The 19,455-nt window shown below is 38.8% G+C and overlaps 1 protein-coding gene across 2 annotated transcripts in view; it reads right to left on the reverse strand.

The window, feature by feature from the left end:
* The window catches only part of MMP16 (matrix metallopeptidase 16), a 234,325-nt gene that overhangs the window by 13,842 nt on the left and 201,028 nt on the right, over positions 1–19,455 (reverse strand). For both annotated transcript variants that reach the window (XM_042465288.1, XM_042465287.1), the window contains 2 exons: positions 13,188–13,326; positions 1,037–1,187 (listed from right to left, as the gene is read on the reverse strand). In XM_042465288.1, coding sequence (XP_042321222.1) covers positions 1,037–1,187; positions 13,188–13,326 — 290 coding nt within the window. The remainder of the gene's footprint in view (positions 1–1,036; positions 1,188–13,187; positions 13,327–19,455) is intronic.

The raw sequence follows: 19,455 nt of genomic DNA on the forward strand, positions 1-19,455 counted from the left end.
ATCACAATCTGGTTTAAACCATAGTGGGAACAAGGCCTAAGATGACTTTCTATGTTTCTTCTATGGCAGACAGAAATTAGAAACACATCTGAGGTCTATATGGTTTCCTGTGTCCTTTAGGCAACAAAAGGAAAATATTCAATTCCTGTAGCATTTATTTGTCTCTCTAAGTAACTTCATGTACAAAGTCCAAGCATAGGGCTCAGTTTTAACTATTGCTTCTCTTGTACTGCTGAATCCAAAACAAGACAAACAGGGAAAGGCCAGGATGCAGACAGCAGAATAAACAAGTGGAACAGATGATTGTATAGAAGATGCCCACATTTTCTATACGGACACATTTGCTCACAGTGGCCAAACTATATAATAGTTTCTTGAAAGCGCTGACGTTTAAACAAAAGGCATAATTCATTTTTGAACTAAAAGAGATGCTGCACACAAGCAAACTGTTTCTTAAATCTTAACAATGGTATGTTATTCCAGAGGAACTCTAAAAACTGATCAGTATTAATGTTTACCATAACTATACCAATCCATTTTATTCATCATGGCTGATTATTGAGGGCCCAAAAAAACATCAAACTTTTAAAAAGAATATTTAAAAAATCAGGACTCTCCCATTTTTTCCCCACTGGGCCTCACCCCACTCATACCATCTCTTCAGCATTTTAAAGGGATGCAGGTGAATGCCACAGCTTGTTCCTGCCAAAAAGCTGATGTTTTGGAACCAGTGGTATCACCCCCTAGGATGTCACCCGTTGTGATCCGCATCATATACACTCCCCTAATGATGCCCCTGAGAAGATTTATAGTAGTTAATCAGACACATAAAACGGCTGGCTTAACCAGCACAGAGGGGTACAAATAAAGAACTGAAATGGTATCAGTGTGGTAAAACAGTTATACACAACACTTGATGTTCCTATGTGAGTCACATTTTTATAAGACCAGCTAACAATAAAGGACTATGAATACCTGTCATATACAGACACCATGAAAAAGCACACAGTTGGATTATTTTTTCCAAGATACCAACCTATCTCCTTTGAAGAAATATGTTTTCCCAACGTCCTCCCACCAAATTGCTGAATCAATACCATGGGGTGGAATTCCGCTCCCCAATGTTATTAAATCATGAGGATACCCTGGTTGGAGAGTGGTGTCCTTGAAGACCCAGAACTTGTTACCTGAGAAGGGAAAAAAATGAGAAGAAAGATTAGATTCTTGAATTATTTTCTGTTCATCAAATGCATCCAAGTGGCACAACCTAAATTGTCCAAATAGTTTTTAAACATACTTATAATTTTTGTCTTAATTCTGCGCAAGAAAGATGTAACCTTCAACTTTGCTAAGTACAGTAGAAAATGAGGGGGGGGGGAGGTAGGTGTGTGTGATAGTGCCAGTATAAATTCATACACCAATAACAAGCTTGGTATGTGCAACTGATTCATGCATTTGACATTGTCATATGGTATCCTCGATATGCTGCAGAATTCCAAACAGAATATGCCTACACAACTCGTGATTGTGACTCAAGAAGCTGACGTAGCTCATCAGCCATGAATGGCAGCCCACACAAGGGTTTGATATATGCTTCCTGGTACTGCAAAACTGGACAGAGTTGAGGCCAAGGCATGATAGATGGTTACTAGGATAGACAGTTATTAAGCTGCAATTGGCTTGTGGGGGTCAGGAGTTGTGCAGGCCTGCACTCTGCTTCAAAATCTGTGACATGTGTTATGATCCTGTGGACTAGAGGAAAAACTGCTGTGATAGCAGGAAATGTCATTCAAGAAAAGTTTACAATACCACTTGAGCCACAGCAACACAAACCTTTCTGGTAGTGCACTTCAATAGATGTAGGCCATTTGTAATGCAAGCATGCCCTAAGACAACCTGAGGCACAGCAGCTAACAGGAAAGTATGTGTTTTTGGAGACCTTCCACTGAACCCATCACACTTTGGCAACTGGCAAGTACAAAAATGGGGATTTGTATTCCTCCTTGTGTTTAACAAAGTATTTGGGAAGATGTGCTATTTGAACAGCACTTAGGCACTATTTTCTGTAATCCTTTTACTCCACCTTAAAGATTCAAAATCAAGTCTGTTCTCATGATAACCTGTGGCATGGTTTGTTTTATGAATATCTCCATAGTCTTATGCCAATTAACCACTTTTGTTCCAAGAGATCAGTCTCAACAACATAAGCCTGACTGTATTTTAGGCCAAGATTCTCTTAACTGGTTCTGTAATCTGGGGCTGAAGCACATGGCCCAGAAGGAGCAGCATCCATCTTCTCTGCCCCAATCACACTGGGGCAGCAACTGCACAGCCCACTTCCAAATTGGCTGCCACTGAGGTCTCAAGCTGGCTGCCAGCAGGTGAGGATTTAATTCTTTCCTAAAAGGTCCAGCTCTTGCCCCATAAGCATGGCCTCGGTGTGGCTTCTGGCTGCTTTGGTGGTGTACGTCATCTAAATGCCACACTCCCAAAGCGGTGAGAAGCCACTTCATTTGGTCCATGCATTTCGGCTTTAAAAGAAGTCAGCTTAGTTATGTTGGAGCTACTGGATCACATCAGTGTATAATCAATTATGTAAAGGGCAATATGGGTTTGTTACTCTTCCACTGTATAAGCTGTTTCAAATTCTATCTACTGCTAAGAATGTGCTTATGAAAACTCCTAGAGAGGTCAATTTGTTCATGAGGACGTCTTATTAAGAGTCTTTGAGCAATTTCTGGGAGAGGACTAACCCTGCAATTAGACAAAGTGTCAACAACACTGGTTGGTCCCTTGCTCTCTGTGTCCATGCCTGACCCATTGTTAGACTCATCCACTGCTAGATCTCAACTGACCCACTGCTAGTTCTCAGCACTGGAATCTCAAGACCAGACTGCATTCTGCACTGGCCAGTTGTAAAATATGTAAGTATTGTGAAAGTGAGGCTGAGTGAACACGATGCAATATTTACAACTATAACCAACTGCAAGTCCCAGGTGGAGACTATTAAAGCAGTGTGATTTACCTATGTGTTGGCTTACCCCTCAGCAAATGATTTGATTGATCTACTCTAGCTGGAAGAAGCAATTGTATTCAGGTCCGAATGCTGCATAGGGAAAGGGAGGTGCATTATGCACTTCCTGGGTGATGGGATTATCTTGCCACAGCTATCAGCATTATTTTGAACACAGAAACAAATTAAGCTGCCTTAAAAGTGTGTCAAATCACTGTACTGTCAACTCTGACCGACAATGGATCTTTGGAGATTCAGGCAGGAAACTTGCTTACTTCTACCTCTATCAGGAAATTCCAAAAATTCCCTGGTGGTCTCCCATTCAAGTGCTAACCAGTGTTGACTCTGCTGAACATCTGGAATCAGTCAAGATCAGGTGTTCAAGGTGGTCAGATAGCACTGCAGTGCATAATGTATATAACATGCTCAAGGTTTGTACAACTGCACACTTTCTTTTAGAGAAAATTTATTTTCTACCTCATTGACTCATGATGTAATATGAAAAAGCAGACTGATTTCACCTGCGGAATGAGGTCAGTCAGAGTAGAAGACTACCTTTCAAAAGAGTTTCAGCAAGGAAACTGAATAAAGCTTTCTGACTGAAAACTGAACACCTCCAAAGAATCATAGAATCATAGATTTGGAAGAGACCACAAGGGCCATCCAGTCCAACCCCCTGCCATGCAGGAAATCCAAATCAAAGCATCCCCAACAGATGGCCATCTAGCCTCTGCTTAAAGACCTCCAAGGAAGGAGACTCCACTACACTCCGGGGGAGTTTGTTCCACTGTCGAACAGCCCTTACTGTCAGGAAGTTCTTCCTAATGTTGAGGTGGAATCTCTTTTCCTGTAGCTTGCATCCATTGTTCCAGGTCCTAGTCTCTGGAGCAGCAGAAAACAAGCTTGCTCCCTCCTCAATGTGACATTCCTATGAGTCGTTCCTCATAGGGCAAGGTTTCCAGACCTTTCACCACTTTAGTCGCCCTCCTCTGGACACACTCCAGTTTCTCAATGTCCTTTTTGAATTGTGGTGCCCAGAACTGGACACAATATTCCAGGTGGGGCCTGACCAGAGCAGAATACAGTGGCACTATTACTTCTCTTGATCTAGACACTATACTTTTATTGATGCAGCCTAGAATTGCATTGGCCTTTTTAGCTGCCGCATCACACTGTTGACTCATGTTCAACTTATGGTCTACTTGGACTCCTAGATCTCTTTCACATGTACTTTCATTCAGCAATGTGTCTCCCATCCTATATCTGTGCATTTCATTTTTCTGCCCTAAGTGCAGTACCTTACATTTCTCTGTGTTGAATTTCATTTTGTTAGCTTTGGCCCAGCTTTCTAGTCTATTCAGATCATTTTGAATGTTGGTCCTGTCCTCTGGAGTATTAACTATTCCTCCTAATTTGGTGTCATCTGCAAATTTGATAAGTGTGCTCCCAATTCTGTCATCCAGGTCATTGATAAAGATGTTGAATAACACTGGGCCCAGGACAGAGCCTTACCTAGAAACTATAGGTAAGTAAAGAAAACAGGTAAGTAAAAAGGGTACTGGAAGTTAGTGATCTTTGAATTTTGTTTTCAGAAAGACCTTTTCCCTCTTGTGCTTCACTTTTTAAAAAACATATTTTCTAAATGGGTGATGTTACTTGCCTCTCATCTATACTCTGCCAGTAAATTTTAGCTTTCAGAATGAAACTGTCAAGCAGTGGGATGAGCAATGTTGAAAGTTATGGCAAGAGTAGTGTGAATTTTACAACAACTTTCTTCTTGCTGCATTTGGTTTGGCACAAATTTTAACACTGCAGATGTCTTTGACAGTTAGCTTTTAGCACTGCTTAAATTCTTTATCACACTAGAAAGCATTTCACAACCTGCTTCTCTTCCACTTAATAGATTTTTTTAAAAAAATTCTCTGACATTTTCTTATTGCTATCTAATAAGAAAAGCAGCCTAGAATGAACATGAAAGAATGCTGCTGCCTTTCAAGGAGCTTTTTGTGTTCAATTGCTAACCAGCAAAACTTCAATTGATTCTGACCTACAAGGCAGAAGGTTAAGTATATATGAAAGCGCAAAAAGATTTTTGATTTTATGGACATACACTTCCAAATGAGCTGCTGGAGTTGTTGATTTTATGGTTTTCATATTCAAGTTTCAATGCACAATGTGAGGAATATTTTCTGAAAAAAGTCAAATGTGTGTACAATCTAAAGTCTTGCAGAATTTAATGAATCCTTGATTTCAAATAATGAAGGATATATTTACAAGTGGGCGTCAACCATAGTAAAACTTGTGGGTAAAAAAAAAAAAATCTCTTGTAATCTTGCCCAGCTGGGAGAAAACCTCTGAAATTCTTCATTCTCATATGTGAGATTAAAATAACTGCAAATTTACACCCACAGACTTCAAGCATGAGCTTGGATGCAGACTCTTGCTGTAGGGTTACTGGGCAAAAAGAAAAAACTACAGGCAGTCTAAGGCCCAAAACACAAAGATATCAAAACAAACAAACAAACAAACAAACACACGGACCAAAACTACTGGTTTCTAGCTGCTTTGGAGGCATGGCATGACATTTTGTAACTGAGTCCTATATTCTTTTCCTAATGGCAATGGGATATTTCCTATATCTGCATTACATTACGCCCTCGGATCGGCCAGAAGCCAACCTAAGACTGCCTGAAGCCACCTGCAAAAGGTGCAGTGAAAGTCAATTCCTTACTGCTAGCCCGTTTGGGACCATGGTGGTGGCCCACCTTCAGAGCAGGCCATGTGGTTGCTATGGTCTCTGGTTAACTGGGGCTGATTGGGGTTGGAGTGGCTAGAGGCCACTCCAAGCCATGGGTGTGTTTCACCTCTTAGATGGCATATTTCATCAAGACCCCAAAATCCTCCTGGCCTAGAAGTCATGTGAAACTCTGGGGCCACTCTGGCACCAAAAAGATTTTCCAGTCTGCTGACTTACTGAAATCTGAGCACTTGTCACAGAGACAGGTCATTGGATTCTTCCCATTGCTACCAGGCTTTAGCCTTCCTTTTTGCCCAAATAATTGCTGGGACATCAATTCTGACTACAAAAATTGTTTCACTTAGATCATAGAAGTCTCTCAGGGAAAGGCAAGGCCCATCCTCCTTTGGAAAGGAAGGAAGGAAAAGAAAAAGAAAGGCTACTGTGAGTGATTTGCAGCTTGGAATTCCACTTTTCTTGGCAGTTCCCTGTGCTGCTAAGTGGGCTGCCCTTTTACTACAGGTCAGAGAAAAGTAGAATTGCAAATGTGGTAGTAGAAAGAAGAAGAAAAGTGTCTGATGTTAATGCAGTACTAATAAATATCTGCAAATTTTGAACAATCTCCTGCCAATTTGTGTTTGTAGTGATAAATTTTACTTGCATGTTGGTTTGTAATGCAGATATAGGAAGCATCCCATTTCCAGTAGGAAAAGGATATAGGACTCAGTCACAAAATGCCAGCTATGCTCATAGGAACTCACACCTAAATCAGCTAAGGGATGAGCTTAGGCTTCCATTACATACCCTAGTTAGTTCAACCTTAACATGTAATATAAAGTGATCTTCTTAGGAAATGTGCTATTTTTATCACATTAAGGACAATTGTTTAAAACTTGCCTAATGGTTTGAATTTAGTGGTTTTCAAACAATGGGGAAGAATCCCTGGGGAGGCAGAGAAGTTGCTCAAGTGTGCTGCAAGACTTGGAGGCCCTGATCCCTCTTCCTCCTCCTTTCCCCAAACTTTTTAATGACATACATTTAGTTGAATACAGACGCCCTGTCCAGATGGGCCCTTTGCGGCACATCCACGACATGCTAGGGTTGCCGCGCCATACATATGGCACGCGCAACAATTACGTCGCAGCTGCACTGCCTCTATACGGAGCTGCACAGCTGCAACATAACCTTGGCGCTTTGCGGTGCCACAAACAGGAGCCGCTTTTGGGAGCTCCTTCTTTGCTGTGCAGCTGCACCGCGCAATCTGTATGTTGCAGTGCAGCTGAGTAGCAGAGAGAGGCACCTTAATTTAAATAAAACTGAACTTTAGCCAAAACCTATTTCCTTAAATTTTAAAATATAAGTATACAAAAATGTGTGAATGAAAATATACACTAAACAAACAAAATATTTTAATTTATATGCTATATTGAGTGGGGGCATGCAACATTCATATGTAGATGTAAAGGGGGGTCCCAAGGGTAAAGATTTGAGTATCACTTGTTTGAAGTTACAACAATCTACCAGCAAGGGATTAGAGGACAGCATGCTTCTGAGAAGTGTGAAATGATTATATAAATCTTGAAGAAAAATTGTTCCACAAACTCATCTTACTCTAAAATTTTATTATATGGTAATAAAACATGATTGCATTTTGTGCTTCTCATATAGCATTATAAACACAAGTTGGAAAAAAAAGATGTGTGACTTCTCACAAGATTAAAAATGTTGTTTCTGTCTTCATAATACTGTTGCAAAATGTGTCTGTTAGCTCTTTATATGCCAGTGGACAGTGTTGTAAAAAACAGTTAACTTGGGGGGCGGAGCCAAGATGGCGGGGTGGTAAGCCGCAGACTACTGTGGCGGGTGGTTTGTGATAGCTATCTGCGGGCAAATAGCTTGTCTCAACAGAAAATCAAGGCATAAAAAATCCGGCTATTACCTCCCTCGATAAGGGGAGCTCAGAGGAGCCATCAGGGGTCCCAGGAAGGGAGGATTAACTCCCATCCTTTGCAGGACAGAGTGGAACCTCCAGGACCATAAGGGACGGCGGTATCCACATCCGCAGAAGAGGCTGAAGCCAGCAAAACCCCGCCAGGCTCTTTTTAAACTATAACCTTGCAACTGGGGATAGAATACAATTGGCAAACTTATTAAAGAAAGATCCTCAAGGTAAACCATATCAGAAGAGCGGAGAGTGAAAAACATTAAGAAAACAGCAAGGGAGAGAGTGTATGAAGAAGCAGAGAGAAATAGAGGACATTAAAGAGGCGAAAAAGAGACTGAAGCGATCTTCTGCGTGATGTAAAAATGAATTGGAGATAGAGACAAAGTAAAGAAAAGAGATGAAGGAGGATACAGACAGAGATATAAATTGACCAGGACGAAACAGACCTGGATGAGAAGCAGACGATGGCTGCTTGATAGCCCATTAGGCAGATGTGCAGCCCAATCCCAATCCCTTATTTAGAAGTAAGTCTGACTGAGTTTAGTGGGGATTACTAGCAAATGTAAAATGCTTGGTGAGGGTGTGAGAGAGAGCCTTCTTGGTGGCTGCTCCCACCCTTTGGAATGCCCTTCCATTGGAAGGTAGGCTGACCAACTCCCTGTTTGATTTTCATCAGCAAGCCAAGACATTTTTATTTAAGCAGGCGTTAGATACATAATCATATCAAGGTGATTTTATGGAGCAGGTGTATTTTAGTTATGGTTTTAAACATCTGTACATTTTAATGTAATTTTATACTGTTTAAAATAATTTTAATTGTTTTAAATTTTATTGTAATTATTATTAATTTTAAAGGTTTTATCTGAGTTGTCTTGGGTCCCTTTTGAGAGAAAGGCAGCATGCAAATGAAATAAATACATGAGGGTACATTGAACTGGGGAGTAGAATTAGTTACTTCACCTTCAGAGACACAAGGACATGTAGAGTTAGATAAAATAGCTGACTTTCCTTTGTCTACCTTCTGTCCAGTTTTCTTTCAAATCTCCATTCTATCAGACACAGTCTATGACTGGTATTGAACAAAATGTGACCCTTCAGATGTTGTTGGACAGGAGCTCCCATCATCCTTAAAGAGCAAGTCAGTGGAGAGAGGTTAATGGGAGTTGTGGTCCAACAATATCTGTAGGGTCATGTATTTCCTGTTCCCTATTTGAGCTAACACTCCTTTACAAGAGGTATTAGTGCCATTAAATTCTTCTTTGGTCAGATCTCATCTGGGATATTTGTTCAGTTCGGGGCACCCCAGTTCAATGACTAGAATATGGACCATTGGATTAAAATGACTGTATGAGAAAAGAGGGCCTGCTTTTCCATTAGGAAAAACATATTGACTGTAAGAACTATTTAACAGTGGAATAGACTGCTACTGAGTGTGGTGGACTCTTTGCCTTTAGAAGTCTTTAAACAGACTTATAGAGTCATCCCTTAAGGAATGCTTTTGGTTGTGTATGCCTGCATTGCTGAGGGTTGGACAAGTTGGCCCCTGCAGCCCCTTCCAACCGTTTGATTCTAAGTGGGAAGAGGACACTTTACACACAGAAGCATTCTTAAGCCTTGCCTTACTTGTTCATGGATGTTATTAATGGACTTCTTTGACAACAGAGTACTGATGTTGGAACACACACATATTCCAAAAGATTGTGGCATATAAATTAAATAAATAAATAAACCCCCTTCACATACTACTCACATAAAGGTTTGATAAAGCATGCAGAGGCTATGGGGCTGCATCTCTGCCTCGACCTCCAACAATGCACCATTTCTCAGCCCTCCATTTGGTGCATGTTGGATGCACCAAAGCCTGTACTGTTAGATCTTCACCACATTTATAACCAGGGTTCCACATGGAAGTCACCATGTATAAAATTATTTGCCTTAGACCAGAACTGGAAACATTACTTTTATGGACTGCAGATCCCAGAAACTCCCAGCCAGCATGGCCACTGGCCTTGAAATAAAATAAATGAAGCAAAGCCCCAGCAACTGCCACCATTCATCACTTCTGAATATTAAGGCATCTCTACAAGTGTAAGGGGTCTTCATCAGAAATGGCGGACAATTTAATTCACTTTGCATTTTGATATAAACTTATTAGTTCATACTTCATAAATCAATACATCAACCAGAATGCAATTTTCCTTTTGATACTGTGTATTTTGTGGTGTAATTCTCCAAGGAAAATGTGCAAAGTAATAAAACTGTACAAACCAGCATGATATAAAGGAAAATAGACTGCAAGAAATGTATATATGTGGCAAATGTGCATTGAAAATGTATATTAGAAGAAAAGCACAAAAATAGATAATCTTGTGCATATTTATTTAGATATTTATATCTCTTTTTGAAGAGTTATCAACTGTTGTGGAAATTGGATGAAACACACTAAGGATTACAAAAAATAATAAGTTGAAAGAAATTAAAACTGGAAGAGTCATACATCTCTAGTAATGAAGCTGTATTGTCTGCCCTCCTCACAAATATTTCAGCTATAATCAGTCAGTGATAATAACTTGTACAGTTCAAGTAGACAGCTTTTACCTGATGCCTTATTGTTGTGAATGAATGAATGAATGAGATTTATTTATATACCACCATTCCTTCGATCACGGAGGTTTACAAGATGATAATAAAATACAATACAGCATAAAACAAAATTACAGATAGAAATTTGATCACAAAACTCCCCCATATTAAACCGTATAATAAAGTACATCATTAAGAATCCATCATTCATACCTAATGATTAAAACCAGTTAAAATCAGTAAAATCTAAACAACACACAATACACAGGAAAGATGTCAGTCAGGACATGTGGGGAAAGGCTTGGCAAAATAAGTGAGTCTTGAGATTTTTCTTAAATGACTCCAGGGAGGGGGCCGAGCGGAGCTCATCAGGGAGAGAGTTCCAAGACTGCGGGGCCACCGCAGAGAAAGCCCTGTGCGCAGTCCCTACGTATCTCGTCTTTGGAACTCTCAAAAGTTTTTTCCCACCTGACCTGAGAGTGCGGGGCAGATTGAATGGGGAGAGGCGGTCCTCCAAGTACTCTGGGCCCAAGCCATGCAAATATTCCTTATGTATCAACCCCTCCTTCATAAATAATCATATCCTACATGCATTTTTACTCCAAGTGATCAGGTTGTAACAATAAACTAGTATTTATTCAACACAAAGTATAATTTTCACATTAAGCTCAAATTAGATGCATATTTAAGACCTTTAATTTTAGGAAACAGCTGATGCCTCATGGGAAAAGTACTGTGTGAGAGAGCAAAATGCTGCTGAAAATTGCACATGCCATAGTTTCTAGGTTTTATGCAATTTTTTTTAATGATGGAGAACATTTACATGAAAAAGGAAGTTTATTAATAATTCATTGCCCACCTGAAATCTCTAAAATCTATATGTCAGGAGAAAATAAATTAGTATGTAACACAGACAACATAGTAAGCAAGATAAGTAACTAATACTTCAAATATGTAACTCTGGTTAGAAGAGGGAAGAAAATGAAACATTAGGGTAGGACGGCTGTGCACAAATTAAATTCCCACCTTGTACCATTCTTCCCAGAAATTTTAAGCAACAGACAGACACTGTTGGCTGGTTTTGTTTAAAATGTAAAGGAATAAGAGGAAATTGTAAACTTCCTTCCAAAATGCTTCCCTCAACTCAAATGTCTATCCTATCTGCAAAATCTCTTAAACAACTGGTCAGACAACATCTGGATTAGTCCTGTATTTCATGCTTCCTTCTCTTCTTTGCTACTACTACTACTCCTACTCCTAGTGCTCTGCCTTCTTAACAGCGTGGAAGTCAAGGCAGCTTACACAAGTAGCTAAAACAAACATAGCTAAAAATTAACACCACACAAAAGTTGAAAATGTAATCAAACTACATGAAAAAATGAAAAATGGTTAAAAATAATAAACCATTAAAAAGAAAACAGCATAAAGAAAATCGAGCACACAATTCAAGGCCCATTCCCATGGAGCAATAAGTATTCCAAGATCTGCTGAGAACTTGCCTGTGGAAAGATAGAAAGAGGATGCCAGTTTAATCTCCGTAGGAAGGAAGTTCCAAAGTCTGGGGCAACCTTTGAGAAGGCCCTCTCCTATGTTTGCACCAGAGAGGATAGTAGGGCAGAGATGGGTTTCCCCAGAAGAACTCAAAACACAAGCAGTTTTGTATGGGAATATACGGTCTTCAGTTAACCTGGATGTCAGCCATACAGTGCTATATTTAATTACATGGAAATAGTGGGTGCAGAACAATTTTATGTGTATTTCCTCAACGTAATTGTTGAATGGAATTCATGAGTGTCCATAGTTAAGGCTATAGTCTGCATGGAGGTACCAAAGGCTCTTCAAGCTCTCTCTAATGCCCTCGTGCCAAAAGCATGATCTGGAGGGAGGCACACAGAAGCCTCGGAAACCTTGTTGATACAATGTGGCGTTTAAAGTTACTCCACCTTATCCTCTGGCTTGCTTCTTCAGGCCCAAATAACGTTTATTAAGATAATGGAAGACCATTCAATTACTTCCAGTTTCTAAATGGATCTCTCTCCCCTGTCTTGAAATAGCTCAGAATAACCTCAGTTGTTATTTACTGGTCTCAAGTCCCTATTTGCCATCAAGCGGGGGGGGGGGGGGGTAGGAGGGGGGGGGGAGGAGTTGGTGATACATATGGTGTCAATGGCAATGTTACAGAGAGTGAAAATGACCCTGAAAACCTCATAGACAATCTACCTCTTCTCTACTGTAAGGCTGTAAGCAGGGATGGCGAAAGTATGTCCTGTGAGAAGTTGCCTGAGCATGTTTGTGATACCACTGAAACTATCCATACCTATATATTAAAAACTGCAATTAGCCTACATTCCCTAGGAAGTACAAGGGGAGTCTTCAGCCAAAAAGGTTGTTTTTATACTAATTCAGACTGCACTGTTCCATCTTGGGTTAAACAGGAGCCTACTTGGGAAGAGTTTATGCATTTGCTGAAAAACATTTCCACTTAATTTCCACGTATTGTAATTATTTTACATATTATTGCTCAAAGGTCTTAACTTCTCTATTTTTACCCATTCACTTTTATATCTTTTTGCTCATATTTGTTATCTTTTATTTAGATTTGTATACTGTGTTTATAAGTTGTGCATTTTAAGGCATTCATAGGTACTCATATTGCATTGTACCTATATTGTATATTGTATTTTATTAATATTTTATTTTATTTCTATCTTTTTATACTCTCTATAGACTTTCTATAGATTGTTATTGTGTGTATTACTATGTTTTGAGGTATTCTGAGATGACCCTAGGCTATTCAATAAATATTGATTGATTGATTGATTGATTGCCAAAACAGACACAAAAAAAAGCAACAGTATTAAATTTTTCCGAATTGATTTTCTGTTTACTGAAATGTTTTTTTTTCTTACCTTTAAAGAATACAAAATTCCCATCACTGTTTTCATAAACAGCATCAATACTTGGAGGAAGACCTCTCCAGAAGTAGGTAATCTGCATGGGGTATCCATCCATCACCCTGTTATTTCTGACACGCCAAAACCACTGATCCTGGAAACCAACAAAAGCACCTCTTACTACATTGTGAAGCATCTGGTCGTGCTCATAGCCTTTTAAAGATTAAAAAAAACATGATTTATCATTATCTTCAGTAAATAGTATTTTATATTTCATTATCACACTGCATTTAAAAAAAATAGCAGTAGTATATGAAAGACCTCAGATATACAAAAACACAATGTAGATATAACATCTCCTAACCAGGATTAGAAAGCTGAGAGTAGCATCTAAAACTTTCATTTTGTGTGTGTGTTTGTATGCAAAGATGAAAAATGTCAAATGTTTTCTCCTTGCAGAGGGAAATTGCAAAAGCTTCTGAACATTTATTATTTTTGGATGTTGAGAGTCCGCCCCCCCCCCCCCCCCCCAAAAAAAAACAATTATGCAAAAAACTTCTGTTTTGTGGAAAATCCATGTTTTGAGGAGAAAGCAATGTATTTTACACAAAAAGTGATATTTTCTCCACAAAGCAGTTTATCATACAGGGGAAAATCTAGGGTTTAAAGAGTCTTTATCCTGGGAAAGTCACACAATTGCATGAATATTTACACACATCGTGATTAAAGAGGACTTATCCCAGAAATAACCAGAGAATAACCAGCAACAAATCATTCACAGGATTTTACCCTGAATGATTTGTTGCTGATTATTCCCTGGTTATTCTTGGGATAAGTCCTCTTTAATCACGATGTGTGTGAAAATATTCATGCAACTGTGTGACTTTCCCAAGATAAAGACTCTTTAAGCCCCTGATTTTCCTCATGTGATGAAGTCTAAAGTGTTGGGTTTTGAGTGCTACAGATTTTTGCACAAAAACAAGGTTTTTGAACCAGTATTTTCCCCAAAATATCCGGGGGGGGGGGGACCCTTCAAATTACATTAAAAGTGATGAAGCCAACATTTAATTTGGGTATCAATCCAGTTTCAACAGGATCTCAACTAGTGTTGGCCCACAGTATCAGAAGAGGTTCTAGAAGAATCAATTTACCACATTCTCATTGTTTCAATAGATATCCTACCTTGGAACAGCAATTGGACTTAGCCTGGTCTGATTAAATATGACAGAAGTGCTTGTATGTTAAGTATTTGTTTAAGAAAGTTTTCCATAACACAATGGAATAGTTTCCTTAAATTTGTTTATACTTCCCAAAGCATTGGGGAGAAAGAATAACAGAATCTGTGATTGTATGTTTTCATTATAGGCAGTGACTATGTGCATTTCATAAGGGTTTATTATCACAGAGGCCAGACATTAAACAAAGATATTGCCTATCATCTACCTCTTTACATAGGATTATATTAAGCTGGGCCAGTATGACTAATGTAAAAATATGTATTGATTTTTGTGGACAAATATCTCTTTATTAACCCTTTGGTAGTCATCTAATATTCAACAATTTTAGGGTCCTCAGAACTTACCCTGACAAGCCACTGAACATGCCACTGAACATTCATGGTGAGTGATCTTTCCCCAGATCTGAGCTCTGAAGGTCTTTCAAGGCTAATGTATAATGTGCATTGCTGCAGATTTTCACACATTCACATTGACAGTTAATTGTCTTTATTTTCCTGTGCAAATCTGCATCTTTTGCATCTAGCCATCCTCCTTCTGCCAAAAAAGCACAGCCATACAAATCCACTGAAACAGATGGACAGCCACATATGAACTAATGCACATTTCTGTGGATACTCCAGGAAAAACCACGAATCCTTGTTTTGCAGAGTTTAAGACAACTCCATACAAAGCCTGGACTCCTCCGAACATGTGGCTGGATCACATTCTTTTCCACTGGAATGAAGAATATTTTAATCATGAAGACTATCCCTCTGACATATATAAGGCTGATCATCCTCGTGGTGGCAGCTTTAAATTAAAAGGAGCAAAATGAGCTGGCTGAGCTACTGGCTAAAGAACTGGATCCATGTCTTAATTCCAAGATAGAGTTCAAGTGACCTAGAGCCTTTGTTATCTGAATCCTGATCCTCAGAGGACCTATGAGCCTGAAGAGCTGAACTCCCATGCCTGCAAGAGAGGACTGGGTATGCACAAGGGAAAAGGCTACCAAGGTGAGAAGTAGGGCTCAAGTCAGGGCCAGGCATTTGGTGTTATAAAAGACTTGATTATGAGAGGAAGGGATCTAAACTTGAGAGAAGTGTACTACTAAATATGTAAGCCTAAGCTAATTTTCTTCTAAACTTTTAGGCTATGTGGCCATGTCCTAGAAGAGTTTATTCCTGACTTCATGCCACTGTCTGTGGCTGCATCTTCAGAGAAGATGTGCTGCTCACTCTGTTGCCCCCTTCACATTTCCTTTTGTGACAGAGACAAAGAGAGTCCCATTGCAAACCAGTGAGAGATCATCCCTTCCCTCAACTCCTGATGTGTTCCTATTCACCCTTCCTGTCCAACCATCCGGGTAAAAAAACCTTTCTGTTCACCGACATTGGAGTGCTCTCTGCAGTTAATATTGGTGTACATATAGGTGAAAAGATCCCAAAAGTTTTCCTCCTCCTGGAGGCCTCCTTTTAAGTTATTCTTCCTCCACAATTTCAAATAGACATTGGCACTGTTGGTGGAGACCCTCAATGCCTGCTCTCATCTTTTAGGGTAACATAGGAACAGCCTTTACAGTAATTTTCAAACACTATTTGACTTGTAAGCTGTTGCAGCCAATGCCTGCTCAGCACTCCTAAGGCTTCTTTACTAACAGGATTCATGTGTGTGTGTATTCTAGGGACATGAAAATCACTCAGACTTGATGTTATTGAATCCTGCAAATCCCTCCTGCAGTTTCTTTCATCCATTGTTTCAAATTGGATTGGGTAGTAACATTTGTCTTCTTCATGCATTTCTCCTCATGGGCACATTCATTTATGCAGTTTAACAACTACTCAACCTTTTCCTATTGACTAAAGTGTGTTTCTGTCTTTCTCCCTAATTATGCCCATTTTAGCTATTTCTTTTTTAATATATGCACAATGGCACATATGAGCACTGTGTGGAAGACTCTAACAACAATTTTTCACTTGATAAGAACTATCTTTGATTAATAGGTGCTGAGAAAATATAATGATGATGTGCATTATGCAGGAGAAAGAGGATCTTCCATACAGAACTGAGCTGCATAGCGGGCATCATAGAGAAAGCTACCCATCCAACTTTGGCTTCCTCTTCTTCCACCATCCAATATTAATGTTTTCTTGTTCCAGTCACTTCATCTATTCCTATCTCATTCCTTAAGAAGGACAATCAATCCTGCCCTTGCATTTCTTTGCTCTAAGAGACACTCACGACACAAGCCACTGATCTTCTTTGCAAAACATGAACACATACTATCTCCAGTCAGCTTCATCAAATAGGAATGAGGATTCAAAGCTTGAATCAGATCTCATGTGGAGCTGTACTTTGTAGTACTCCAAGCTGCTAGAAGACAGGAGATGTAAGTGGTAATGTGTCAGCACTTTAATGGTTTACGAAGAGAGGATGCTGGTGGACGACATAGCTCGGTTGTTTTGGGGACCTATCACATTTATCAAAAGAAGGGGAAGCCCAGATATGGTTTATGGACTCCCAGCAACAAATCCTCATGCTTCTTTTGGGGCACTAAATTTCTACCAACTGCAGATACTCCCATTTGTGAGAAGGTTAATTTATGAACTGGTTATGCAATGTAATTTGAGGAGATATAACAGTATTAAAAAGCTGCTCTCTGATGTAATCTCTAAAACTGTAAATGATTAAACCTTTTCTTGACTTTTCAAATGAAAGTGATAACCTTACAAGAAACAAAACCCAAAGCATAACATGAGAAGGAAACTTGTAATGCTTCTATGGCTGCTCAGTTTTACCTCAGAATAAATGACAGCCAAACAGAGAGCAAGGGCTTTGATAGACAACAGTATGCGTGTACAAAATCTCCCTGTGGAATGTAATTATTCTTACTGAAATGCTTTTGGTTTCCCCTGAAAAAGGAGCTAGAAAAACAAAGAATGATGGACAAGAACAAAATAAAATGCAAAATCCATAGCAAGGCAACACTTTTATGATGATCAACTGAAATTTCACCACTAATAGTGTGCAAACTTTTGAATTCTCTATCCTCCGAACAACCTCAAAAAGGATGTTTCATCTGATAATTTTTCATATTTCGCTTCAGATGAAATTTAGTGCCCTTCAGTATTTTCATTCTTTCTATGTTAAAACAAAACAAAAAAGTCACTACTGTTCTCATTGCATTAAAGTAAAAGTCATACTGCTCTTCAGGGTCTTTTTGCCTCCCCAAAATTAATATTGCAAATTTATGAAGAAACATCAACACTGAAGTACCTTTTGTGTGTGTGAGAGAGAGAGAAAGAAAGAATGGACTATTATACAGAATAAATGCTTGAGTGAATGAATTATCATACACAATTTACAGCAGCATTGTAAATCTATCTAGAATTGGATAAAAATGTTTTCAGTATTCATGAGTGTTCTCTCATTTCTTAAAAAAAATCATTTGCCACTATTCACTTTGTGTGTCCCTCTTTGCTTTGCACCACTTCACTCACTAGCAATCAACTTCTACTAAGAAAAGTATTATTCTAAGATTGGACCACAATGGAAGTGAGTCAGTCAGTCAGTCAGTCAGTCAGTCAGTCAGTCAGTCAGTCAGTCAGTCAGTCTGTCTGTCTGTCTGTCTATCTATCTATCTATCTATCTATCTATCTATCTATCTATCTATCTATCTATTTATCTGTCTAAATGTGTGGGGGAAACTCTAGTTCATTATGAGTGAAGAAAAAATGCTTCGTGTATTTTCAGATGAACATTTTGAAATTTCACATTATTTCATGTATTCCGAGGGTGAGAGAAAACATTGGTGTCTTGGCAGCAATTAAGCCCAGACGCTTAAGTATTTCACTTTATTTCTTAATCTCTTCCACTAACGGCTGCATTCTCTGAGATTTTTTTCAAATCGAATAAATGGGATAAATCATATGAAATATAAGAAACTATTATATTGAGCGAGACCACTGAATACACTAGCAATAGGAAAGATACTGTTTGGTTCATATTTTAGTATGACCCATCCTAATTCACACTTCCCAAACTATTACTTTTCAGTTTACATGCCTATCTGAATTTTCTGATGCAGTTAATAAAAATGATTAAAATGTGAACATTACGGGAAATTCATAGAGAAATGTATGCATAATGCTGTGCATATTTGTTATTTTTGAATATATATGCAATACAGTTATCCTCCCATAACCATGACATCTTAACTCATGGATTCAACCATCCACAGCTTGAAAATATTTTTAAAAACATAAATTCCGAAAAGCAAACCTTGATTTTGCCATCTTATATAAGGGACACCATTTTATTATGCCATTGCATTTAATGGGACTTGAGCATCCATGGATTTTATTACTGAGAGAGGTTCCTGGAACCAAACCCAGCAGATATTAAGGGGCTGAATATAGTAATATATGTGTTTCTTCTATTTGTTACATTTTTGTGTGCAATTTCCTTTCATGTGCACTGTATACAGGAGATATGCATATAAAAATGTATATGAATTTGGGCTTTAAAAAGTTCCACACTAGAAAATCTGAAATGGGCAGATTTATGCACCTCTAATCTGTTTAGACTGGTAGCAGCAATCTGAGTTTTGAGACAGGAGACAGCAGAAACTGAATTTGGACTGTTTGCTTTCAAAGCATGTGTGTTCTTAATGAAGTATATATCTCTTTTCAAGAAGTATCTCCTTACCCCTGGAAGCTCTGGAAAGTGAATTTAGAGCAAATGGTTACAAAAATCTCAACATCTGCAGCAAACATTCAAACATTTATAGAATTTTAGGAGAATGAATAAGAGCATCCATGGTAAGAAAAGGGAGTGTTCATGGACTATATACACAGGATTCTCATTAAAATAATCTGTGTTCTGCTTGAGGTTTACTGAAATGTCCACAGCTGTGCTAGGGGTTCATATTTGAAAAAAATAACTAGCAGCCCAAGCATATAAATTTGCTGAGTCAACCAGTATTTCTAACCTATTCAGCTCTCCTTCTTCCCTTGAGTCCTACAGAATAATCACATTGTGTGTCTATGAAGTACAGTCAGCCCTCCTTA

The sequence above is a fragment of the Sceloporus undulatus genome, chromosome 4, assembly GCF_019175285.1.
Source record: "Sceloporus undulatus isolate JIND9_A2432 ecotype Alabama chromosome 4, SceUnd_v1.1, whole genome shotgun sequence".
NCBI lineage: Eukaryota > Metazoa > Chordata > Lepidosauria > Squamata > Phrynosomatidae > Sceloporus > Sceloporus undulatus.